The 27,907-nt window shown below is 43.6% G+C and overlaps 1 protein-coding gene across 3 annotated transcripts; it reads left to right on the forward strand.

The window, feature by feature from the left end:
• Positions 1–27,178, forward strand: ftcdnl1 (formiminotransferase cyclodeaminase N-terminal like 1). Of its 3 annotated transcripts, none has more exons than XM_078551809.1 (6): positions 1–92; positions 7,665–7,787; positions 7,876–7,971; positions 13,482–13,655; positions 18,157–18,348; positions 24,604–27,178. In XM_078551809.1, the coding sequence occupies exons 2-6, from the start codon at positions 7,673–7,675 to the stop codon at positions 25,041–25,043; spliced, it is 1,017 nt and encodes a 338-aa protein (XP_078407935.1). In that variant the 5' UTR covers positions 1–92; positions 7,665–7,672; the 3' UTR covers positions 25,044–27,178. The 3 variants fall into 3 exon arrangements, with proteins under 3 accessions (XP_078407935.1, XP_078407936.1, XP_078407938.1); XM_078551810.1 differs by having other exon boundaries at positions 13,500–13,655; XM_078551812.1 differs by lacking the exon at positions 13,482–13,655.
• Positions 27,179–27,907: the final 729 nt, after the last annotated feature.

The raw sequence follows: 27,907 nt of genomic DNA on the forward strand, positions 1-27,907 counted from the left end.
TACCGTATCCAGAGTCCAGTCCAAATGTTCAAAGGTCCAGAGATCACCGACACTAAGTTGCAATAAGTGATCGGGCCCTTCTGCGCTGACAGGTAAGTATATGGAGCATACCGGAATATGGTTAGTAGCAAGTTCTCCCAGGAGCACGTTTGAAATATTTCTGTGCTGCAATCGTTTCAAACAAAATGCCAGGCACTTTAAAATCAGCAGGAACACAGCACACCAGAAAAGTTAGAGCGAAATACTCTTGTGATCGAAGAGCAGTTGTAGAAAACGTATGAATTGCAGCGGAGTTTGATTGACAGCTGGAAGTGCTGAGCCCGGGAGCACCAGCTGCCGCTCCAATCTGAACCCTTCCCAATGGCGAGAGGTGTCAGCTGTGGCTCAGTTCATAGCACCCTCACCTTTGAGTCAGAAGGTTGTGGGTTCGTGTCCCAGTCCCGGAAAAAAAAAGTCAAGAACTGTGAATGTACTCGAAAGAGTTACACCCAAGGCTCTTTGAACATCAACGCTTACAAAAAATATTCTTCCCAATGGCGACCATGCCCATCTCCAGCCCTTTTTAATCCCTTTTCAAAATTTATTTCAAATTTATTTTCAAAATATTTCCTTAGTATTGCCCATGGGTTTACAATGAAACACACCGTGCCGTGGCACGGAGCCCCCAAACCACGGTGGGGAGGGCCCAAAATTAATGAGTTTCAGAACATTCAAACTGGATGCTGGAACTGATGTTGCATCTGTAAAGTTAAAAAGGAAGCCCCGAGTAAATGAGTTATTTTTGGGACCGAGTTCCGTGTTTGACGGGAATGACAGGTACCCAATTTTTATTCATTGTTTTATCCCCTTCTTTATCCCATTTTCTATCATTTTTTCCCCACTTCACCCCCAATAGGACCTCCTGTTACTTGTTCCATGTTGTTCTTTGGATTGGAATCCCACCGCTGTCAAACATTCACAGAGTCCCTTACCCTTGTTCTGCTATTATCACATTCTGCTTTCTTACCTTTATGCCACCATCAGCACCTTTTTTGGCCCTTACCACTACCATTAACACTCCCATTGTCTTTTCGTCCATGACATCTTTGTCAATCTCTCCTTTGCCCCCACCTATCGTTGACCTATTCAGCTTCACCTACTCCACCCCCTTTAAACAGTATAAATTTCATCACATTTCTACCTCCTTAACTCTGAAGAAGGGTCATACGGACTCAAAGCGTTAACTCTGTTTCTCTCTCCACAAACACTGTCAGACCTTCTGAGTTTTTCCAGCATTTTTCTGTTTTTGTTGTGGAAGACAGGAGAGATGGAATGACAAAAGAGTTGTGGTGTGAGGCTGAAGGGAGTGTTAGTGCGATAAGCAAAGAAGCAGAAGATGTGCCTAGCGGAGCTGTGAATGACAGAATCATGAACACCTGCCTTTGGAAAGAAAAAATGAGAGTAAAACTGGAATGCAGAAAGGAAACAAAGTGGGGGCAGAGGTTTTGATCTGAAATTCTTGAACTCATTGTTGAGTCCAGAAAGATGTAAAATGCCTTACCAAAAGATGAGTCCCGTTCCTCAAACTTAGATTGAGCTTCACTGAAGCACTGCATTAGGCCAAGGTCAGAGAGGTCTGTCCTTAACAAAGGACTCCGTTTTATCCTGTTACGCCCCCACCTCAATAAATTTATAGCTGGCATGATGTTGAGCTCTTCTTCTGTCATCTTTACCTCTGAGTTCACTTCCTTGGCCAGGTGACCTCCCACCACACTGTGCACCTTTTTACCCATCACCAGTATTCTCCCTCCATCTGATCCCGCCCCCCTTTCTGGCTTCTTACCCACTCGTACTTTTAATTGAAAAATGCTGGTGTGACATTGGCTATTTCAATTTCTCTCCTTCCCTGAATCACTTTAACCTGCCTCCCTCTGAACTTGCTGCATTCTTTCTCTCAGGTCCAACACTAGTTATCAAATGGGCCTCCAACGGTGGTACTGTTGTTGCTTAGTGTACCAACCTCCACCTAGCAGAGGTTGGATGCCAACTCTCTGACATTTCTTCCTCTCTCCCTCTGGACCATGACCCCACCATAGAACATCAAGCTGTTATTTCTAGGACGGTCACTAGTCTCATCCCCTCTTGAGATCTTCCCAACCTCAAAGTCGCTCAACTTCGAACAGCCCACTTCTACTCCATTCCCAAGATTCATAAACTGGATTACCATGGTAGACCTATTTTTAAAAATTCCTTCAAGGGATGCAAGGCCAGCATTTGTTGCTAATCCCTTCTCTTACCTTCACATGATCTATCCCTTCCCTTTCTTGACTTCTTTGGTGTTAGGTTATTAACTAATATTCACTATAAGTCCACTGATTCCCACTGCTATCTTAGCCACATGCCCTTACACCCCACTTCCTGTCAGCACTCCATTCCATCCTCCCAGTCTCTTCATCTCCTGTTGCACCTGTTCTAATGTTCCACGCCAGTGCTTCTGACATGTCTTCCTTTTTCTTTCCTTTTCCTTTAGGGTTTTCACCTTCCACCCCACCAGCCTCTGCCATTCCTGCCACCTCCAATGTGATGCCACCAACAAGTACATCTTCCCCTCTCCCTTAGCATTCCAAAGCTCCCTCCATGACACACTGATCCATTCCTCCATCGCCATGCAAGCACGGGAGATGCAACACTGCCCTTTTACCTCTCCTCAACTTCCAAGGCCCCAAACATTCCTTTCAGGGGAAACAGCAATTTACTTGTACTTCATTCAATTTACTATGCTGTATTTGCTGCTCACAATGTCATTTGCTTTATACTGGGGAGACCAAGCACAGATTGGGAGACCTTTTTGGAACACTTCTGTTCAGTCCACAAGCATGACTCTGAGCTTCAAGCCGCTTGTCATTTTAATTCTCCTACTTGCTCTCACGTTGACCACTCTGCCCTTGGCTTCTTGCTGTGTTCCAGTGAAACCCAATGTAAGTTTGAGGAATGGCACCTCAGCTTTGGATTAAGCACTTTACAACCTTCGAGACTCAACATTGAATTCAACAATTTCAGACTGCAATCTTTGCCCCCGTTTTGTTTCCATTTTCTTTGCAGGTTTCAGTCTTACTCTCATTTTTCTCATATTTTTGCTTATGGACAGCAGTCACTGCCATTTACATCTCCTCTTGGGAACTTCTTTTGTTCCTTTACTTGTCCCATTCCCACTCCCTTTGGCCTTGCAGCACCAATATTTTTGTCATTTAATCTCCTCTGTCTTCTGCCCAATCACAGGTCTTCCCTTTTGTTCTTCTTTCACCTTGCCCTTTCACTTGCATAGAACTTATTTCATCTCTAACTTTTCACAGTTCTGATGAAAGGGTATCATTGCAAATGTTAAATCTATTTCTCTCTACACCGATGCCGCCTCACCTACTGAGTATTTCCAGCATGGGGCTGAATTTTCAATGAGCCATGGGGCTGAGAACAGATGCAGGAAGGCCCGCAATTTCTGGCTTTCCCACACAATACCGACCCACTGCAATTTTGATACCAGTGTCGGGAAGTGGAACCCTGCTAAGTGCCCAAAAAGGCGAACAAATGAGTTAGCGGTTCATTGAGGGCCAGCTTGTTATTTTGGAAAGGAGGAAAAGAACCATGAAGGTTCTCCAATATATTCATCAGGAGGAAGTGTTGACACATAGGCAAGCCAGTCATAGCCGCAGAAGACAACCATAAAGCTGCATAAAAGGCAGAAGTCTCAGAGAGGTCCTTATGCATTGACGCATAGTTACCATCACATGAGTGGAGCTTCCTGAGCATCTGGACTGCAAATCTAGGGCAATTGGGGGTGAGTGAGCCAGCAAGGATAATGGGAGCAAGAGGGGAAAGGGTGTCCAGGAAGCCTTGGCAGTTGAATTGACAGCAAAGAAGGCTAGACCTCAAAATGGGAATGAGCTACTTTGAGATGGGGATGAGTAGTGATGAGAAGTAGCATCCGCAACAGCAGATGCAGAACCCTGGGCATGAGTAGTGCAGAGGAGAGAATGGCGGGCAGGAAGGCAATGAAGGCGTACAGTCGAAGAATAAGTTCCCTTGATATGTCAGCGCATCAGTGCTGTGGGAGGCTTTGCCAATTCAAGAAGATGGTTTCTGACCTATATGGCCTGATAGAGGATCAGCCCAGACCTCCCAGGTTTTGTGGACATTGCCCAGCCAACAGCCGTCAAAGTCACAGTAGCTTTGCATTTCTTCGTCTCCAGATTGTTCCGATGATCAGCAACAGACCTTGGTGGCATTTCTCAGGTGGCAGCACATCATTGCATAAGGCAGTTCATGTTTGCGCTGCTGAAGAGGGCAGGGGTACATAGCATTCCAAATAGAGGGGCAACACCGGGCTAAAGGACAGTGGGATTTTCCTGCAACGCTGGATTCCTTCAGGTATAGTGAGTCATCGATTACACTCATGTGGTCATAAAGGCATTGAATGAGGAGCCAGGGAGATTCCTTAATAGGAACGGCTTCAACCCTCTAAACGTTCAGCTATCTGTGAACACAACAAGCACTTTATGCCAGTGTGTGCGCGCTATCCTGGCAGTTGCCATGAAATCTTCATCCTCCAGCAATCACAGGTGCCACTGCTCTTCATGGCACCAGTGAGAATCTGTGGATGTCTTTTAGAGAATAATGGATACCCATTGAAGAGATGGCTTTTGACACCGATGTGCGACTCTGTAATGGAGCCACAGAAGCACCAACCGGTCACTCTTTCTGTGCGTGGCACTGCGCTGCTCCAGTGTACAATCAGTGTGATGCTACAAATGGCTCTCCTTGAGGTTGCCAAGCTTTCAATCAAGGCGCTCCTGTGCTCAAAACCCTGAGAAATGAGATGCTCATGTGAGGAATGGACTCTTTCATTCTTCTCCCATGACTCCATATGCCTCAGGGAACTCTGACATGTGGGCACACATCTCCTACTGCTGATCTAGGAATATCTGCCTTGTGTGATTATGGATTTTTTTAGCTGAGTCTCCATCATCTTTCATAGATGGATGGATGCTGGACCTTAAATTGGACATTGTGACTCCGGAGGCGGTGCATCCCCACCCAGCTGAGAATGGCTATGTCTATCCTCTATCCTCCGATGAGGTCCAACCACAGTTGCCTCTACCTCCTTTTTTTGCTCACTCGTGCAGTGCAGTTCACACTGTGCAGTCTGTTCTAAGCTGGATTGAGCAGCCACTGAGGTGAGGGTACATGTTCTGGTGGAGGATGCTCTTGAATGATGTGACAGTGCAGGCTCTGGTGCTTCATTGTGCATGGACTGCTGCAGGCTCCACCTCTACAACTGGCCTTGTGGGAGTCATAAGAAGGGGGGCATGAAAACTCACCTCCCTCACCAGATGCTTCTGCAGAGGTGAATCAGAACATTACAGTTGATGTATTGGCATGGTGTTGGCCTGGAAGGAATGCGCTCCAACCTCTGGATATTTTGAGATAATTTCTCCCTGCCTCTGATGGATTCCCATCTCTCCATCACCCGTTCCTTAACGCGATGTAATCTGTGCCAAATCAAGGGCCCCCTCCTCCATGGATGTAAATGTAGCAAACTGGAGCACGCCCTCTCTCTTGCATTGTATGTTCTTTTCTCCTGCAAGGTTGAGAGAGAGAGAAAGATAAAGCTGCCCTCTGTCGCCACTTACAGTGGAACTGTCACATGAGATTTGACAATCTTCACAATGGTGCTGGATTTGTGAGCTTTGCTTAGGGCTCAGTAATGCTGTTGGGCACAAATTTCTTCCATTTTCAGGAGCACTATGGACCCTCAGGCTCGTGAGTTTGCTGGTGACTACAGAACTAGAGGTGAGCATTGCATTTCATTCACCTTACCAGACCTAAGAAGGTCATTGAAAAGCTTATGGCACTGAACCCAGGCCCTCCTCACAATGCTGAGGCTACTCATGGCATATGCACCACCAGCCATGCCTCCATCATTTGGCTAGGAGGCTTCTCCAGCCACTCTGAGTTAAAAAATACTTCTCTGTATGGCCATGGCCTCCTAAAGCACCTCTAGGGAAGCATCAGTAAAATGACGACAGCCCTGGCATGGATGTGTTGTTGCCTGATGTTCTGCTCTCTCCTCCATCTGTGGTGAAATGACCAATACCATGATGGCTGCTGTTTGCCTTTTGAATTGGCTTTCTCTTTGTAAATCCTGCCTTCTCCCTGCACCAACCGCCACTAATTGGACATTGATCTCGACCTGAGATCAACTTGTGCCGTTTTCTTCCAAAATCACGCCACATGTCTATTTTTGACATGGTATGGGGTCGGGGCCCTGATGTTCTACCAGCATCGGGTCCTGATCCCAGAACAAAAATCCAGCCCAGGGTATCGATGAGACACAAACTTTGAAGCTTGAACTGGCACCAGCACTGGATGAGTTTTCCCACCTGACATGAGAACGCAGCAGCAGTGCTCAAGTATCAAGCTCTGACCTCCATGTAACACAGAGATAAACATGAAAAACCAGCAGTTCTTCCTCTTTACAAGTTCTGCTGCTACATCAGTCAGTGTTCAGCCTCCACACTCCAGGGCTTGCACTATCCACGAGCAATAGCACGGGAGATGGATGCTCATAACACTTGCTTGAGTTAAAGTTGCATTTCAAATCTTGGTTGCAAATGAGCATGGCAGCATTCTCTTTGCATTATTATTACATTCAACTATTTATTAACTTACATGAAAGCAAAAAAACAGATAATAAAGAGCCTGTTTGATGACTTTCTGAATTGTTAAAGTACCAGTTTTCCTTTTACAAAGGTTGTACTTAAACCCCTGTTAATCAAGGTGAAACCTTTGAGTGCTCATAAAACATAACAACCCTGTATGTTAAGGATGAAATCTAATCATTTCATTTATAGCCTTGACATTTATTGTCTTAAAGAGTCATTGTTACTTTTTGTGTGTTTGTAAACAGAGTAGTGCAGTCATTAAATATTATTTCTGTTAAAATACAGCAGAACTGTTTTTTACATAATGTTCTCCATAATCACAAAAGCTTTAAAGCGTGAAGACTTCACATTTTCTTCTATAATATAGGGTTGGTGTTGCTCAGTAGCACAGGTAGTTGTAATATTGGCAGGTTCATTTGCTACAAATAGCAATGACTTTATATCCTTATTTTCTGATGAAAAGTCTTTGACTTGATTGTTTCCCTTTCCACAGATGTTGCTTGATTTGCTGAGTGTTCCCAGCATTCTGCTTTAATTTTATATCCCCACTGTTCGTTAATGTCAGTTTTCTTACAGTAAGGCTGCTTACATTGCTTACTTTATGAGTGTCTATAGCCATGTATATCCTAAGTGCTGTTTAAAACAAACTTGGCAGAAGGCTATGCAGGTGCATTTGTGCTATTCTCTACTCGATGAATGTCCAATGTCAGTGGATCTGTGGAGGAGAGTGCAGAGTGAAGTCAAGGCAATTTCCCATAGTCAGAGGACACTGCTGAGCAATTTCTCAAATTCCATGTGTGCATCCCTATTATATAGCATCATTTGAAGGGGGCTGGCGTTAGGTCTCTCCCTCTTGATCGGGTAATTATAAACATCACAAGGGGAAATTAATTAACAATGGATTAAAACAATGAGACCAAAACAGAATACATTTTTATATTCTGCTGTTTTTGGCTTTCTGTTCAGGCCAAAACATGGCATCTCCAAGATTGGGTCTCCGTTTGGCTGTCTGTTTGCTGAACATTTCTGAAGCTAGAAAGCAAGACATTGTGGAAAGGATTGCTAAAGCTGCACTCTGTGATAAGCCAGGTACATTTTAATTTTTTTATTGCTACAATTATGAGCAAAATATAACTACTTGAAATGTTTGTAAGACATTTTTGTGCCTTGATTGCAGGCCAGAAGAAAACGCAAACAACTGTGCTGAATATATTTTCAGATTATGACTATAACAGATCTGTCTTAACTCTTGCTGGTCCCATTGAGACCTTAGGTAAGATTTCACTACAAACATGTTTGCTCTTAAAAGTTCCATTTTTATCAACTCCAGAAGCAATTAAATAATTTCTTGCTTAACAGGCAAATGTTCGACTCCTCCATACCAAGGTCCAAGTTCATATTGCAGGCTTGATTGACACTTGGGTTCTGTTCTTCAATGGGTTTGGTATTTACAAGATAGGCCACCAAGTGGAAAGTTATTTCGTTGTGAGATTCTTAGTCATGCTGGTGGATGAAAGGAAGAAATTTGGGAGTACCAGCTGCCTTGAAGAAGCATGCCCCTGGAAAGCTGATTCCAAAGCTCATTAGAATTCTCGCATAGTCAACTCCCTATCCTTGTGGGGCCATTTCAGAGGAGTGCTGAGGGGAGGTAAGGGAGGAAGGAAGGAAAACTCACTGACAAACTAATCTCAGGCACCACTTACTATTAGCATTACCCCATTTAGCTAATTCCAGAAGTGGTTAGTGCATGAGGTGGAATAGGATAGGATTATGGCTGCAATCACTGCTTCACTCATAATGATAATTCATTGAAAAACTTTGATTGTGTTAATAAAGAACACATCTATAACATAAATCACAGAAATAAGTGAGGGAAAATGACTTCTGTCTTAAATCCAGGCTTACATGCCATTCACATCAAACTGTGACAATTTTCAAACATGCCACTCATTTGCTGGATTCTCTAGTTGAGAACTATTTTTCTTAATTTAATCTTGAGATGTGGGCATCACTGGCAGGTTCAGCATTTATTGCTCATCCCTAATTGCCCTTGAGAAAGTGATAGTGAGCCAGCTTCTTAAACCACTTCAGTCCATGAGGTGTAATAGGACCAGAATGCTGTTAGGGACGGAGTTCCAAGATTTTGACCCAACGAAAGTGAAGAAATGGTGATATATTTCCAAGTCAGGATGGTGTGTTGCTTGGAGGGGAACTGTAGGTGATGGTGTTCCCATGTGCCTGCTGATCTTGTCCTTCTACGTGGTAAAGGTCAGAAGTTTGGAAGGTGTTCTTGAAGAAGGCTTGGTGAGTTGCTTCAGTGCACCTTGTAGATGGTGCACACTGCAGCAACAGTGCACCAGTTGTGGAGGGAGTGAATATTTAAAGGGTGCTTTGTCCTGTATGGTGTTGAGCTTCCTGAGTGTTGTCGAAGCTGTACTCACCTAGGCAAGTGGAGAGTATTTCATGACATTCTTGACTTGTGCCTTGTAGATGGTAAAAAGCTTTGGGGAATCAGAAGGAGATTCATTCACAGCAGAATTTGCAGCTCCTGACCTGCTTTTGTAGCCACAGTATTTATACAGTGTTAAAGACAGGATAGAGAGAAACTGAACTTCCTTATCCTCTTCCTGCCTGTCCATAAGCAGATATGTTTTTGAATTATTATTTTTAAGTAGGCCGTGGCATGTTTCCCCAAACCCTCAGGTTGTGTGATCCAATTTACTAATAATTCGTGCTATGATTAACTCAGAAGGTTAGTTTATTCACATTCAAACCAGGGGTGGGGCAGGGGGTGGGGAGGTGGTGGAGTGTTCACTACCTCACACAAATACACACACACAAACATATATACAGTATAGGGAGATAGGAAAGAGGAAGATTTACAACTATGGACAACAACAGTGAAAGAACCACAGAAATCCTTATTTTTAAACTGTGACCCCTAGTTCTAGACTCTCCCACAAGAGGAAACATCCTTCCCACATCCACTCTGTCAAGACCTCTCAGGATCTTAAAGGTTTCAATCAAATCGCCTCTTACTCTCCTAAACTCCAGTGGATACAAGCCTAATCTATCCAACCATTCCTCATAAGACAACTTGTTCATTCCAGGTATTAGCCTAGTAAACCTTCTCTGAACTGCTTCTAATGTATTTACATATTTCTTTAAATAAGGAGGCCAGTACTGTACACAATACTCCAGATGTGGTGTCACCAGTGCTCTGTATAACTGAAGCATAAACTCCCTACTTTTGTAATCAATTCCCCTCACAATAAACAATAATATTCTATTAGCTTTCCTAATTCCCAATTACTTGCTGCATACTAACCTTTTGTGATTCATGCACTAAGACACCCAGACCCTTCTGCATCTCTGAGCTCTGCAACCTCTCACCATTTAGATAATATGCTTATTTTTCATTCTTTCTGCCAAAATAGACAATATCGCATTTTCCCACATTATACAGCATTTGCCAGATCTTTGCCCACTCACCTAAACTATCTATGTCACTTTGTAGCCACCTTATGTCCTCTTCACAACTTACTTTCCGACCTATCTTTGTGTCATCAGCAAATTTAGCAACCATACCTTCAGTCCCTTCATCCAAGTCATTTATATATATTGTAAAAATTCGAGGCCCCAGCACTGATGCTTTTGGCTAACCACTCATTACATTCCACCAACCAGAAAAAGACTCATTTCTGGCTACCCTGTTTCCTGTTACCTAGCCAATCTTTTATCCATGCCAATATGTTACCGCCTACACCATGGCCTGAATTTCACATTTGGTGTACGCGTGAATTCGGCGGGCCTAGAAGCAGATGTAGAATCCGCTTCTGGGCAAGATTGCGTTGGTCGCTTATTTAAGATAGAGATGAGGAGAATTTTTTTTCTCTCAGATGGCTGTGAGTCTTTGCAACTCTCTTCCTCAAAAGGCAGTGGAAGCAGAGTCTTTGAATATTTTTGAGGCAGAACTAGATAGATTCTTGATAAACAAGGAGGTGAAAGGTTATTGGGGTAGACAGGAATGTAGAGTGGAGGTTACAATCTGATCAGCCATGATCTTATTGAATGGTGGAGCAGGCTCGAAGGGCCAAGTGGCCTACTCATGATCCTAATTCATATGTTCATATGTTAAATTAATATTAGTTCACGTGATTTCCAAAGTCTGAGAAGTCAGAGTCCAGACGGTGTTTCCTTTGTCGCGGGGTTCAGTCCAGATGAGTTCCTGGTTGGAGACAGCAACACGAAAAATCCTTGAAACAAATGACACTGCAGTGCAGTGGACTTTCTGTGCTTAGACTGCTTGGCAGGCATTGATCAGAGACTTTTAAAATACAGCTGGCTCAAGGAGTTGAGAGATGATGGCTGGCTGCTTGGTTAGCCGAGCTGCTGGAGTTCTTTCCAGTTGATGTGAAAACAGCAGACTGAGGATTTCTCAGTTCTCAAAGAATATAGAGATTTTACAATGGTCACTTGAGTCATGTGATTTTCTTTCTCCACAATGGTGTTATGACACAGCAGATGGTAAATGCCGAGCTGTTCAAATCCCAGAGGGAAACTTGAAACAACTGTCACAACTAATTTTCAATTTGTATAAATTTCGAGATGCGTGCCTTAAATTCAGTAATAATAAGACCACCAAGTCTTGTAGGCTTTTATAAAACTATATTAAACATTTATTAAAAAGAGAAATTATTTTAAATACATACATAGATCTACAAATTATGACTATGATAACTTCTAAATCCCCTACTCAATCTAACTCCCAGTTACACCTTTGTTAAGGCGGCAGTAGAACACATGGATTTTAAGAGATCCAGGCAAAGAAACATTATACCCTGAAAAAGTCGACTTCCAAGTGAGTTTTCTTAACTTCAGTCCTTTGAAGACAGCAGCTTGAGGCATAGAAGTTGAAGGCTTTTCACACATTTGTAAGAACTTAAAAATGCCTTCCCTTACAAGCAGTCTTCTTTCCTTTATACATACCTTACTCTTTGAATGCAAATACCCATTGTTTCACTATGTCTTTGGACTTCATCTCCCTGATAATAAAACCCTCTCATAGCACAAATTTTTACCAGTAACCTTTGGGAAAAATAAACACACTTGTTTCTAAACTTCACCTAGCTAGGTGATCTGTTTCACCCCTCTTTTGAAAGCAATCTAGTCTGGTTTATTCAAAAATGCAGATGTTCCCTTGACACCTATATTTCTAAACTTCCCCATGTTTATCTAATTAACATTTCAAACCTAACCTCTCTTAAATCAACCCAGACTAGCTGCCTCTAACTCAATTAAATCTCTCTCTCTCTCTCTCACACACATACAAACACATAGACACATCCCACTATTGCTCTATTTTACAATAAATTTAAATAACATTATGAGAATTATTATATCTTCTTGACAATGATGTCAAAAGGGACATTTACCTATTGTCTGGAACAGGCTTTTGGCTTCAGGACTGATAATGTTCCAGCCATTAGCTTTTGAAAGAGTTACCATCCATATTGAGGTTCTTGCGTCGGGAACCATTGTATAGGCAGGCCCTCTGAGTCCACAAGAAGGATAAGCTTATCAAGATGTAAATGACGCCCATTGTTCCCTCAATGGTCCTCTTTGAAACGGTCCTGAACAGTCCCAGGTGTAAGATGGATCTGTTAATAACTCTGCAGGCACAGTGAGTTTTGATCTGCAAGTCCCCTTGTTTCATGATTATAATGTGCTTACAATTCGGTGTGAGATTCCACGACAATGAGAGGAGGATTCTTTTGTTCTTGTAACTCCTGTTGGTAGCTTCCAAAATAAAGGGCCAATCCTGTGGTCATGTGACTTATAGCAGCCTTTTTTTTGGCAAAGCAGAAAGTCCATTTTAAAAATAGCAAAAAACAATAAAGTTTTGATATATATAGTTTTAGAATTCTTTTCATATCTAATTGACATAACAATAGCTAGTCCAGTTGGGTTTCTGTTCAACAGGGACCCGCAGGATGTTGATGGTGGAGGACTTGATGATGGTGATGCCATTGAATGGCAAGGGGAGGTGATTAGATTCTCTCTTTTGGTGATATTCATTGCCTCACGTTTGTGGGGTACAAATATTACTTAAGACTGTTAGGAACAGATTGCTTAGTTAGCAACTTGCTGAGGAAAAGGTATCTGAGGTAAGCTAAGGCAACAGGAAGAACATAACATCAAATCAGTAAGGGATAAAAACACAGAAGAACACAACAGGACAGAATTGATAATCGCCTCATGTTCCTGCAATTTAATTAGCAAATCATTGATAATGGAGAAATAAAGGCAGTCTGCTATTTTTCATTATAAGAGTAATTTCACTCGAGATAGAGAAAATTAGATTTCTTAGTTACAGACATGATCTTTCGTTCAATCATTTCCGCAGCCTAGGTCTCCCAATGTGTGAGAGCTAATGGACTTACATCAGCAGAATATGGCCCGCCTGATTGTTTTGTCAAGTACTAGTTAATACAGCAATATCAAGAAGCCTTAACTGACAAGTAACCAGCAAAGGGAGGGAGGGGGCAGGTTTGCACACAAAAGTGGGAGAAGTGGGAGTGCAATTGTGAAAATCGTTCAGGTGTTTTCACAGTGATTCCATACTTTAATGGAAAGCCACTTAAAAAACAAAGCAACAATACATTTTATACAATACAACACAATGCATTAGATATTTCTGTGCTGAGTAAGTCTTTGTTAATATTTAACACACTAAGCTCAATCATTACACTTTTTTGTAGTGTTATTTAACAGCAGGTCGAGTCAATTTTCTGTTTTCAGGTAATTCCATTGTGACAGCATGCTCTGAAGTATATGATTTGATTGATATGGGACACCATGATGGCATTCATCCTTGCCTTGGGAGTGTGGATCTTGTCCCAATTTACCCTCTCTCAGAGTCCGTTAGCCTGGAAGAATGTGGCAAAGTGGCTCGTGGTAGGTTAACTGCAATATTCATTTCATTCTAGTCACGCCTGAACAACAACAACTTGTATTTATATAGCCTTTAACATAACAAAATTTCTCAAGGCAGCTCACAGTAGCATCAGAAAGCAAAATTTGACCCTGAGCTACGTAAGGAGATATTAGAGAAAATGACCAAAAGCTTGGTCAAACACATAGGTTGTACAGAGCATCTTAAAGGAGGAAAGAAAGGCAGAGAGTTTCAGGGAAGGAATTCTGGAGCTTAGGACCTTGGCCACCAATGGTAGAGCAATTAAAATAAGAGATGCCCAAGAGGCCAGAATTAGGTGAGCCCAGATATCTGGGAGGGTTGTGGGACTGGAGGAGATTACTGAGATAGGGAGGGACAAGGAGGGATTCAGAAACAAAGATGAGAATTTTAAAATTGAGGCATTGCTTAACTGGAAGCCAGTGTAGGCCAGCGAACTTAGGACGTTGAGTGAACGAGATTTGATGTGAGTCAGCACATGGGCAGCACGAGTTTTCAATGGCTTCAAGTGTACAAAGATTTGGATGTGGGAGCCAGCCAGGAGTGTATTTGAATAGTTAATCTAGAGGTATTAAAAGTATGGGTGAGGTCTTCAGCAGCATACGAACAGAAGTTTGGGTGGAGTCAGGCAAAGTTACAGATGTGAAAATAGGTGATCTTAGTAATGGCTATGGGGAAAAGCAGGGGAGTGAATTAATCGGATAGCTTTAACAAAGGTCTGACACAGGCAAGACAGCCAAATCCCCTCCTACTGTGCTTTATCAGACTTACTGAGTGTTCGAGCTCCTACCTCATATCCAAACTGATGTTTAATACCAAGGGCAAAATTTTAAGTTCCCCTGCCGGTGGGTTTGCAGGCGGGGGTGCCGTAAAATTCCCTGGTTAGCTTTCCCACCGGGCTCCTGCCTGCCCCGACCTCTCCGCAGTTTTACTGTGGGATGGGTAAGACCTAAGTAGGCCTGCCCACCCATGCCCCAGTTGAAACCCATAAGCGATTAATGAATGACCACTTAAGGCAGGCTTGTCCAACCTTTTTACGCCGGGGGCGGGGGGGGGGGGGCCACATTTCAATTTTTCTCATATTCGGGGGGCTGATGAGAAAATTTCAGATAGATAGGGTTTGGCACAACATTAAACATAAATTTCAAAATAAAGCTGATGTATGAAAAGAAACAACTTGCTGAGCAAAAAACGTCACAACAATAAATTGATAATTTTTAAAAATGAGTAGTAATTAAAGCCGGCCATTAGAGTGTGAAAGGGTGAGTGTGTGTGTGCCCAGCTCACCTCCAGTCTCAGGGTGCTCACTCACTCACCCTCACCCACTATGAGAGTGTGTAGGTGAGAATACCTGTTGGTGTGTGGGGGCAAGGGTGAATGAGAACCCTAAGACTGGGAGTGAGCCACACACACATTCTCCCCTTCCCCTCTCCCTCTCTCTCACACACACACACTCACCCCTCTCTCTTTCTCTCTCACACACACATATACAAGCTCACCTCTCTCTCTCTGTCTCCCATACACTCACCTCTTTCACATACACACACGCGCACTCACCCCTCTCTCTCACTCACACGCAACACACATACCGACCCCCCCCTTCTCTCTTGCACTCTCACACACAAAAACTCACCTCTCTCACACACAATCACCCCTCCCTCTCTCTCTCTCTCTCAAACACACACACACACACACCCCTCTCTTTCTCTCAAACATTCATCGCTTTCTGTTTCGCACACACACTCACCCCTCACACACACACTCGCCCATCACATACACACATGGGCCAAAGCAACGGGAGCTGGGGAAAGCAGCTGGAGCCGTGGGAAAGCGTGGTGGGCAGAGACCCACGCACCCCAGAGTGCTTCTCTCTCTCCATATACTTGCAGTTGCCAGTGTTCACCGCTCCTCCATTCACAGCCTGTTTCTCTCCTATGTTTGCTGCTGATTGGCTCACTAGCAGCAAATGCAGGAGAGAATCAGGCTGTGATTGAAGAAGCTATCCCATGAAGAAATCTTCAACCTCACTGACCCGTCTTACCGGCATTTGAACAATTGCTCCAGGGACCACATAGAGGAGCTTTGCGGGCCGCAGGTTGGACAAGCCTGACTTAAGGGTTGTTTCCCACCCAGGTTCAATTTTCAGGCTGGCAGGAGGAGTTGAGGGTGGGAGGATGCCCGGAAAGTGACTCTGCTCAGGCCTCAGACAGGAAGGAGGGGGCGGTGGTCCCATCAACAGCCTTCGTTCAACATTGGCCACCTGCCCACAAGGTCCAGCCCCTGGCCTCTCCACAACACCAACACATCATTTAAATTTAATATAAAAACAATAGGTTCTGGAAAAACTCATCATGTCTGGCAGCATCTCTGGAAAGAGAAACAGAGTTAACATTTCGAGTTCAATATGACTCTTCTTTAGAACTGAGGAATCGTCATATTGGACTCAAAACATTAACTCTGTTTCTCTCTGCATAGATGCTGCCAGACCTGCTGGGTTTTTCCAGCACTTTTTGTTTTTATTTCCGATCTCCAGCATTAGTTGCCTACTAAGTAATGTTTAGTCGAAGTTGCTTTTAGTTTGTCTGTTACAGTAAAAGTTTTATCATTTTAAACCTTGTGTAATTCCTTTAAGTTGGTCACTAGAAATTCAAATATCTTTTTAAAAGTTATCAGTCTCTACAGGGATGGTAACAATAATGTCTTTCTTGGTGAGTATTTTACTCAATATTTTGCTTTTATTTTAGTGTATAAATTTCATAACTGAATAAAGAATGGTGTATGTGTGATAGGCACTGCTGGAAGGGGCAATCAAGACAGATTGCATCAGTAAATTAAAGAGGGAGCAGACTGGATATTTGGCAAGGGTAGAATTTCAGGGATGTGTGTGTGTGAGAGAGAGTGATATATAGCATTTTATAAACTTTGGGATTGGTCCAAAGGATAGTCATTTTTTCCCAAGTGTTATATGTTCCTGAGCTCTGTTGTTCGCCTCCTGGTGGCTAAACATGGAACAGTATTGAGGATGACAGTCGTAGTAGAGCACAACATTTGGCTCGTGTTTTTTTTCTTCCCTGGTTAGTAGGAAGGAATAATTGATTCTGGAGGCAGTGAAGCCACATTGCCTGTTGCTATTCCTCCCTGCCACCTGCTAAGTTTTTCAACCTAACAGCCTGACTGAAGTGGAACTCACCAAGGAAGACATTATTGTTACCACCCCTGTAGAGACTGATAACTTTTGAAAGGATATTTGGATTTCCAGTGACCGGCTCAAAGGAATTACACAAGATTTCAACTTTTAAGACTATTACTGTAACAGATAAAGGAAAAGCAACATTGACAAAACGTTACCTAGTAGGCAGCTAATACTCTAAACTACAGAAAAGATAACTCATATTAATGTCTTAACGTGACTGATAACCCCATGCCACATTTATGTGTGTACATTGCAGGGCACTTTTCGCAGAACTGCAATCTGTTCAGAAAACAGTCCAAAGTCACTCCTAGCTTCCAACAGGTTCAATGCTCACCATTTCACCAAGTCATGACATCCAGCATCCGTTGAAAACTATTTTCCTAAGTTTTCCAAGAAATCCCCGACTGACCACCAGCAGCACGGCTCACCCCTTTGATTCCTGCCCCCAACCACGCCAGGACGAATTTTTCAAAATTCTTGCCAGTTCCCTCTCTTCAACTAGAGGACCTTTGCCATCAGCATCTCACATGGTAGCTAACATGGACAGCCATTTTCCTGCTGCTTGCAACCACTGCTGTCTCTCTCTCTCTCTCCCTCCCTCTTTCCTGGGCTCCCCCCCCTCTTTCTGTTCCTGATCAAAACTTCTGAGACAGAAAGTCTGCAAGAACAGGAATATCTGACTGCCTTTGTTTTCAGATGGCATGTGCATTTCAATAAAATCTGACCTAGGCCCCTTGTCCCCATGGTAACCCAGCCTCGCCGGCTAGTTGTCGGGTAGAACTCATAATAGATCACATGACTCTCTTCATTACTCCATTTTACCTTAAATTAAAGACAGTGTAAAACATAACCATGTTATAAAACCTCACATTCGTAACATTATTGACAAATCTGTCTGGGAGAAATTACTGGTCTCAACGGTCCACAGGAGCTGATTAGCTTCAATACAATAGCAAAATACTGTGGATACTGGAAATCTGAAATAAAAACAAAAAATGCTAGAAATAGTCAGCAAGTCAGGCAGCATTTGTGGAAAGAGAAACCAAAGTTAAAATTTCAAGTCGACCATTTGTGAATATTGATGAAGTTTTCTTTTTTTTTTAAAAACAATTCTGGCTTCAAAATGCAGAAGTTTTTATAACACAATCTTGCTCTTAATTTCCTTCAATGGCTGATTCATTGCTTCTATTTTTGAATCAGTTCAGGAATTGTTTCTTTTTAATTAAGCAAGTTACAGCTGTGAGGTCCTGTAACCTGAGGCTTTCTCATCCCCTTTTATTACCTCTCTATAGATATTGCAGAAAATCTATCCCATGATGTACCGGGTTGCAGTATGTTTTATTTTGGATACGCTGATCAACCTCTCAAACGAAATCTGGTCCAACGCAGAAAAGAGTTGAACTGGTATAAGTGGACCAGTTTGAATGTGAATGAAATAAAGCCAGATGTAGGAGCTGCAGTTTCTTCTAAATATGGTTTAACAGGTTGGTGTCCTGAAATAGAACCTGAAATTATATGGTGGAAATGGATTAATGACTATAAGGATTGCAGTCAGAAAACGTAGGCTCTCAAGTGCACCATCAATTTGTTCATCTGTACCAATTCACCTTTGTGTAACCATTCTCAACCTACTCACCTTACCTCAACTAAACTGCATCAAGTCCATTTGCTTATCTTAATTGGACTCAATTACCTCAACACAATTATTTCTACATATCAGGTATTCTCTTTAAATCTTCATAGGCTATCTCACATTGCAATCTTTAACTACTCAAAATTGGGCCCATAGGTTTATACAGATTAAATAAATTAGAATTCCATTTTTATCACGACAATGAGGAATTGCCCCCAGTATTTTGGAAATCATGCTCTGTGATTATTTTATTTTCCCATGTAAACCAGAAGACCAATAGTGTTAATAGATCAATAGAGTTAATGTTTCAAGTCCAGTATGACATTTTTTCAGAACTGCATGTCTGAATGACCCAGAAGTCGTTCACAGGAGGTACCCCAAAGACGCTCTGGGAGCCCTCCAGAAGTCCCCAAGCAAGGACTGCATGGCAATTGCTTGTTCGAACTCCTGATGGACAATTATCCAGCACTGGGAACCATCCAATACTCCAATTTAAATCAGAGACTTCAGATAGTTCCAACCCTTTCAGCAGAATAGTTCCCCAAGATAAATTAGGAGGATTAAAACCACTTCTAACTCCTGGGTAACTATGGTGCTGATTGCCCCCTCCCCCCAACTCCTCAGTGGAACCACTGACTACTATCCCAACCCCCTGACTGCCCCCAACCTCCAACTATGTTCCAAACCACACCCCCAAATACCTCCCCACCCCCTGAATAACTTCCCGACCGCACCCCACCCAACTACACCCCACCCTCTAACTACCCTTCTGACCTCCCACCTACCCCGCCAGCCCCCGGCTACCTACCTGACCCCCCCAACCTATCCTACCCTGCCCCCCCCCACCCCGACCATCCTACTCACTCATCTTACACATTTACCTTAACCCTGGGTTCTCAAGGTCCTCTCGACCCTCTGAGTACCCGCCATCACCCCCCATTTGACTACCCTCCCAACCCCCAACTACACCCCCATCCCCAGACCACCCTCCTGAACCCTCCCCCAACTATCCATCCCAACCCCGCCCCCCCGACTAACCCCCAACCCTCCGATTACCTTTCCAACCCTCTGACTACCCTCCTAAACCACCAACTATACCCCTGACTGCCCACCTGACCTCTCGTCTATCCCCTCCACCCCCTAGCTGACTACCCAACCCATCCTATTCCGTTACCCATCCTTCCTCCCTGACTCATCCCAACGCCCAACCCAGCCTATCCCCCCTGACCTATCCTACCTGCCACCCCACTCCCCTGCCACCCCCCTCACCCCAACCCATCTTAACCCCGTCTAAACCAACCTATCCCCCTCTGACACATCCTAACCTCCCGGTCCCATCCTATCCCTCTCCGACACATCCTATCCCCTCTCCAACTCATCCTATCCCCCCGGTTCCATCCCATCCCTCTCCAACCCACCCTATCCCTCTCTGACCCATCCTATCCCCACCATCCCATCCTATCTTCCCGGTCTGATCCTATCCTCCTGGTCCCATCCTATCCCCCCCAACCCATCCTATCCTCCCCATCCTATCTTATCCTGGTCGAATCCTATTTCCCCCCCCCCCGACCCATCCTATCCCCCTGCGACACATCCTATCCCCACCATCCGATCCTCCCGACTCCATCCTATCCCTCTCCAACCCATCCTATCCCTCTCCAACCCATCCTATCCCTCTCCAACCCATCCTATCCCCTCTCCAACCCATCCTATCCCCTCTCCAACCCATCCTATCCCCTCTCCAACCCATCCTATCCCCTCTCCAACCCATCCTATCCCTCTCCAACCCATCCTATCCCCTCTCCAACCCATCCTATCCCTCTCCAACCCATCCTATCCCTCTCCAACCCATCCTATCCCTCTCCAACCCATCCTATCCCTCTCCAACCCATCCTATCCCTCTCCAACCCATCCTATCTCCCTCCAACCCATTCTATCCCCCTCCAATCCATCCTATCCCCTCTCCAATCCATCCTATCCCCTCTCCAACCCATCCTATCCCCTCTCCAACCCATCCTATCCCCTCTCCAACCCATCCTAACTCCTCTCCAACCCATCCTATCCCTCTCCAACCCATCCTATCCCCTCTCCAACCCATCCTATCCCCTCTCCAACCCATCCTATCCCCTCTCCAACCCATCCTATCCCCTCTCCAACCCATCCTACCCCCTCTCCAACCCATCCTATCCCCTCTCCAACCCATCCTATCCCCTCTCCAACCCATCCTATCCCCTCTCCAACCCATCCTATCCCCTCTCCAACCCATCCTATCCCTCTCCAACCCATCCTATCCCTCTCCAACCCATCCTATCCCTCTCCAACCCATCCTATCCCTCTCCAACCCATCCTATCCCTCTCCAACCCATCCTATCCCTCTCCAACCCATCCTATCCCCTCTCCAACCCATCCTTATCCCCTCTCCAACCCATCCTATCCCCTCTCCAACCCATCCTATCCCCTCTCCAACCCATCCTATCCCTCTCCAACCCATCCTATCCCTCTCCAACCCATCCTATCCCTCTCCAACCCATCCTATCCCCCTCCAACCCATCCTATCCCCCTCCAACCCATTCTATCCCCCTCCAACCCATCCTATCCCCTCTCCAACCCATCCTATCCCCTCTGCAGCCCATCCTATTCCTCTCTGACCCATCCTATTCCTCTCTGACCCATCCTATTCCTCCCTGACCCATCCTATCCCCCTCCGACCCATCCTATCCCCCTCCGACCCATCCCATCCTAACCTCCCTGACCATCCTATTCCTCTCTGACCCATCCTATTCCTCCCTGATCCATCCAATCCCCCTCCGACCCATCCTATCCCGCCCCCCCCATCCCATCCTAACCTTCCTGTCCCATCCTATCCCCCTCCAACCCATCCTACCCTCCCTCCCCTGACACATCCTACCGCCCCAACCCACCCTATCCCCCTGTGACCCATTCTATCCCCCTCTGACCCGTCCTATGCTCCCTCCCCTGACCCATCCAATCCCCCCGACCCATCCTATCCCCCTCTGACCCATCCTACCCCCCACCCCTCATCCTAAACCCCCCTTCCACATCTTACCCCTCTCCTTCTTACCAAATCCTACCCACTTACCTTACACAATTACCTTATCTCTGGCTTCTCAAAGTGCTGGGACTTTTAAACTTAACTGGTTTAGGCAGCTAGTGCTGTAGAAAGTGGGCCTGACTGCACTTCCCCTGACACTGCTGCCCTGCACCTGAGACCTTGGGAACCAGGTATGCTGCACATTCCTCACCAGGCCCAGTCCAGAAGGTCAGGCAAGAAATGTGGAGCTTCCAATTAAGGTAAGTAAAAAGGAGCTGGTCATTCTGACTGTCATTCCGACTGTCCACTTCCTTGGAAGTTCTGGCCCAATGTCTGACTGCTGGATTTGACCCCAGTGACCTCTGAATAGGACTCCAGTATACCAAAGAAGAAAGTGTTTTATTATCTGTTTGGCACAAAGAAGTGTACATTATAAATTTTGATGAATAAAATCACACAGATATTCAATCTCTTGAGAAACACGATGGGACATCCAGTTGTGGAGAACATCCAGTTTTCACTCATTTCAATAAGTTGAAAGGTCCTTCTATTGTAGCACCTCTGACACTTACTTGGGATCTTGCGTATTCAAAGGCACTCAAATATAAAAACACTTGCAGTTTTACATTCACCCCCTGACGGCATCTAAGCATGAAAAAGTTGAGGCTCTGTATGTCTTGCTGCATGGTGAACAGTTGCCAGTCAGTCTAGAAGCTATAAAAAGGTCCCTAAATCCAGTGTAATAAATAAGGAATTTGACTTATTTACAGTTAAAAACACATTTGGCCATGGTGCTGGAATACCCCATCTCAAAGGATCAAAAGAAGAATTTAATTATCAGCAACCTTCGCCCATATTATCCCCCAAGATTTGCCTTCCTTATCCGAAACAAACAGAAAAAGCCCAGATTTGGACCATTGAAGGAGACTATTTGCAAACTTGTGTCATATTTGACTCTGACCCCATAGCCATTCTTTCACCAAGACTCCTTACCTCCATCTTGATAACATTGCCCATTTCCATCCTTCACTCAGTACATTTGCTACTGAAAGTTTTACTTAAGCCTTTGTTACCTCCAGACTTGACTATTCCAAAGCTCTCCTGATTGACCTCCCATGTTCTATTCTATATAAGCTTAAAGTCATCCAAAACCTTGCTGCCTGTACTCTAACACGCACCAAGTCCCATTCACCCATAATTCCTGTGTTTGCTGACCTATATTGGCTCACAGTCTGGTAACACTTTCCAGTTTCAAATTCTCCTTGCTTTCACATCCCTCCATGGCCTCACCTTCCCTATCTGTTGTCACAACAGTGGACTACAGCTATCAACTACCTACGGGCGTATTGAACCTTTTCGAAGGAAGACCTGTGTTCTTAAAAGAAATGCAAGTAAAGACTGATCAAAAGATGGCTAATAATGTAAAGTCACCACTTTCTGGAAAATTCCAATGTGGATTATACTGACAGATCTGTCCTGAGATAACTTGGAATGCTGCACCTGAAGAGATGTCAAGGCCTAATTCACTTGAAAGAAGGGTATGGAAAATGCAAAAGACTGGACTTTAATCTCCTGTGTTTGCAGAGACAATGGAGACTGATTCCCACATCTCAGCAGTCATCCAAAAATCCTTATCCTGTTATTTATATCTTAGAATGTGTAAAATGGTCTGAGATGAAAGAAAAATGGACTCTGGGTGCAAGGCATGACTATTTTCCCTCTCGGAAATACACAAGAAAAATGGGTTAGAAAGCTGGCTGCAGACCAGTGCTGTATGAGTGACATAAGTAAGAAGAAACACCAGTCAGTCATCCCTGCAAAGACAAGCAGGCAATTCTCTCTCTCTCTCTCTCTCTTTTACTGGGGGCAAATACATTCTAGCAAAGACCACAAGTAAAAAGAAACAAGACAGCCTCTTCAGTTACACTGCAGAGAGAGAACCAGGATTCCTCCCATTGGGACAAGCCAACAAGTGTCTCCAACAGACTGCGCATCTGCCAAAGTCAGCTCTACTGAAATCACCCAACTTAACAGCCACAACATACCACCATCTACGCCTTACAGACGAACCCAGGACTGATTTGTGCATTGTTTAAACTTTTATTCGGACCCTTAACTTCTCATTTCTGATCTTAGTGTGTATGTGTATGTCACATCTTTATTACTTTTCCTTCGGTATAAGTAACTAATAAATTTACTCTTCCTTTGACTCAAGAAAGCCGAGTTAAATTGGCTCCTTATAAAAAGTAAATACATTTGGACCGGGAAAGGGCATCCCAGGGAAAGGATTTTCAAACTAAACTTGTTGCGACCAACCGAGGGGGTTGAATAAAGAGAGGAGCTAGCTCATCCCCCCTCACCCAGGATCATAACAAAATTGGGACCCCATCCCGGTCGTAGAAAATTGGAGATCCCATCCGGGAATTTAATCAATTGGGGACCTCGTCCGGGAACACAACCTCTTCTGGCCCTAAAACCCTCTGAGATTTCTCCACTTCACCAATTCTAGCCTTAAGCATCCTTGGTGTTAAGGCCAAGGCCCCAAAAGCCCCAAACTCTGGAATTCCCTTCCTAATCTCTCCGCCTCTCTCTACCTATCTTTTCTCCTTTAAGATGCTCCTTAAAACCTACCTCTTCAATCAATCTTTTATCCTAATTTGCCCTTATCCTCAGAGTCAAAATTTGATAAAGCTCCTGTAAAGCACTTTACGGCATTTTACTTCTTCAAAGGTGTCAAATTAATGCAAGTTGTTGTTGGAAAACCAGGTTATGAAAATAGATTTTACATTCGTTTTCACTTTTAGTTCCTGAAGGACAGTGATTTTGACTACATTTTCACTACTTAACTTACATTTATCTAGGCTATCTGTAACGCCACCTTGTATAATACCCCTGTTGCTTTGACTTTAAAGAACCCATAAGCTTGCCATGCAAGTGATTTGGGGAAAGATAAAAATACTGGCTTTGAAAGCAGAAATAATTTTGAAATCAAATTGAATACAGTTTCTGAAAAGTGCCACCCATTTAAAATGTCATTTCCTTTCATTCTTTTAGGAATTGGTGCTAGCCCGTATGTTATGAACTGCAATGTGACTATAGATACACAGGACCTGAACATTGGTCAGCAGATTGCCAGTGCCATCCGAGGAGCGAACGCTGGTGGTCTTCAAGGCATTCAGGCAATGGCCTTTCCTCATGAGGGCACTGTGGAGATAGCCTGTAATGTGGAGAGCTTTCAAGACAAGTCTTTATCATCTCTGACAGAAGAAAGCAAGAAATATATTTCTTATTATATTCAGGGAGAAGAATACTTGTACTTTTCTCCAAGATCCATTGAGAGGCAGATTAAAAAATTGGCTGCCAGCCATGGAGTTACAACGGTTGGTACGGCATTAGTTGGGTTCACTCCCGAACGATGTAAAAGCTTGGCAGAACAGGCTATACTGGAAGGGTGTGGAGAGTTCTGGAAGAAGCGCAAGGCCATTACTATGTAAGAGAGGCATGGGTGTGTGATTAATGCCATTAAGCAATCGTGTTTAAACTAACCACGTCTCCTACATGTAGACAAACATCAATGTACTATGATGAATATTTTTGAGTCTTATTAACATATTCCAAAAGAAACTGACCTGTTTTCGATATGTGGAAAGTAATTCTTATATAAGTATGACAGTAGATTAGGCACATCATAGAAATGATTCAAATAGGAACAAGTTCCTCTGAGATGGTAGACAGGCACTGATTTCCAATATTCTGCCAATGTCACTGTTGACATGGCTCATGAGAATGTATGAAAGTGGTCCAGGGCGACTGAGTTATTCATTGATTTTCTTTTTGAGGCGTAATTCTTTTCTTTTACTGAAGGCATTGGGTCATGCTTAGTTACAGTTTGACAGGTGTTGAAAACTCTGTGGTCTCTCAAGCAAATGACAGTTCTGCATTTGTGAGCTCAGACAAAATTTGCTGGCAGATGATTTAACCATTAAAGGTTTTACAGATGAGACCAATCCTGCCCATGGGTGCTGTTTCTAACAGGAGGTACTAGATAGTGATAGGACTGGAAACCGCTGATATTTGCTCCTCCTTTTTCCAGGAGTCTTAAGGTCAAATAACTCGATTGGATCACTGGCCAGGCTGAGTTCAGCTGACTCAGCACAGACAGGATTTGAACTTGGGATCGTCTGGGTCATATTGTAGAAAATGTTTGGTCATTGGGAGAATTTCTTTCCTGCCTTTTCAGGACGTGCCTATATCTGATGACACGGGAAGATTTAGGAGCTCTGCTGTGAGACATGCTCCTGTTGCCAGCTCCAATGCGAGCACAAACTAACACTATATTACTCTGTATGCAGAATTACTGTGGCAAGCCTAGAATTTTGAAGTACAGGGCATAGCCTTTCTATAATCCACTGTTGAAGTTTAAAGAATGAAAACTCAGCCTTTTTTAGAAAGAGGAGGAACAGTGTTATTCATCAAAATAGTTCACCTTGAATATTGCACAAGAAAAGTCACGTAAAAGAGATCCACTTATTGTTACCAGACTGTGGGAACAAGTATGTCCACTACATATTGTTTAGTTCTAGTTTGAAGAATGTCATCAGAGGTTATTGCTGCAGAAAGTGGCTGAGCTGTGGTTTAAGAAGCCAGTATAACAGTTCTTTGTTCAGTTATTTTTTGTGCCTGTGTACCTGCCACAATCTCATTTGCACATCAGGCCAGCTAGAATTACCTGAGGCATATTTCTATTTCCTCTCACTTGCTTCTGGGACAAAAATGGATATACAGATATTTCTGAACTGCCAATCATGGTTAGGATTCTAATTAATACTGTGAGTGAGAGCCTGTCTGATTATTTATGGGACTATGGACTACTGTATTAAGTACTGATATCATAAGTCATAGTTATTGCATAATATTGTATAAACTACTATGTTTAATTGTGCTTAATATCCATAGTGTGGAGAGACCAATAAACTACCCACCTGTTAAATAAACCACTTGACAGGGGCAGAGGGAGAACATGAAAAAGTTAGAGGATTTGGAGCAGGCAGCGAGGAAAATGAAACCCATCTCCGCCGCCCCCACCTCCACCTGCCCCAGTGGCTGCACCTGTTTTAGTCAAAATAGGCTTCAATTTTTCATTTTGTTTTTTTCTTTTAGCCCTGTGTTAGAAGATTAATTAACTAATAATTACAATATGAGTCAGCACCGAAGCTGAGTCATATTGGACTTGAAACGTTAACTCAGTTTCACTCTCCACAGATGCCGCCAGACCTGCTAGGTTTTCCCAGAATTTTCTGTTTTTAATTAACTAATAAATTCTTATCCACACAATCTGCTTAATGATGTAATGAAGCAATGTCTCTTTGCTGTCATTTCATCACTTTCCTTGTGGATATAGTGTGTAGATATGGAGAAGGGTGGGGAAAATATAAGAACAATTTAATTACTTGTAAGCAGTTTGAATTGCACCTGGCTATTTGCATAATTCATCACAGGTTGGCCTGCTGGTCGAATAAATGATGATCGTAATCTGCACAGTTTTGGCAGCCAGGATTGTTTTGATTTTAAAAAAATACAAGACCATGTAAATGAAGCCAAATGAGAATAAAATGGCAGTCTTTTCACACTCAGAGCTTCATTGCTGAAGGAGGCCCCTTGGCCCATCATCTTGATGAAAGCTTTAGCTCTATGTTGGACCCGTTTTGTGTTTTCTGATCTTCAGAAAGTGGAAACGCCAAGTGTTTGCTTTAAGGGATTCTGATGCAAGACTGATCTTCCAGTCATTTCATTGGGGATTGTCTAATTGGCTAATCTACTTACTTGCATTAAACAGCTCCAGTCTCCAGATCACACCATTCAATAGAGATCCTGAAAAAAAAACATTTCTTTCACTTTTTAGCCCCTGGGAAAATAAATAATTTGATTTTGTAAAAATAATTTTTGCATGAGCCATACTGAGTTCACTCGCATCATAAAATAATTCCCTATAAATAAACAATAGGATTATGTTAATTCAGCAAAAATAATTGGGAACCATCAGTGTGTATTTGGATGAAGATTAATATTCAAACGAATTAAGTTTCTTTCCCCAATTTTCTCCTCTCATCTTCTAAAGGTGCTCACTCCTATTGTGATATGCCCCTTGGGTGCCAGGCATCCTCATCCCACAGTTTAGACAGCATCATCAGACTGTACACCCTGAAAGGAGTCACAACCAAGCCTGATTCTGTTCTTGCATGACATCAGCACACTTCCTACAGGAGCACTAGTGATTGGTAGGAGTAACCCTGTTATGCTCTAGCCTTGGGTTACTGAGGTCAATGTTACAGCCCCACCTGGGATCAAAAAACATCTG

The sequence above is a fragment of the Cetorhinus maximus genome, chromosome 11, assembly GCF_964194155.1.
Source record: "Cetorhinus maximus chromosome 11, sCetMax3.hap1.1, whole genome shotgun sequence".
NCBI classification, from domain to species: domain Eukaryota; kingdom Metazoa; phylum Chordata; class Chondrichthyes; order Lamniformes; family Cetorhinidae; genus Cetorhinus; species Cetorhinus maximus.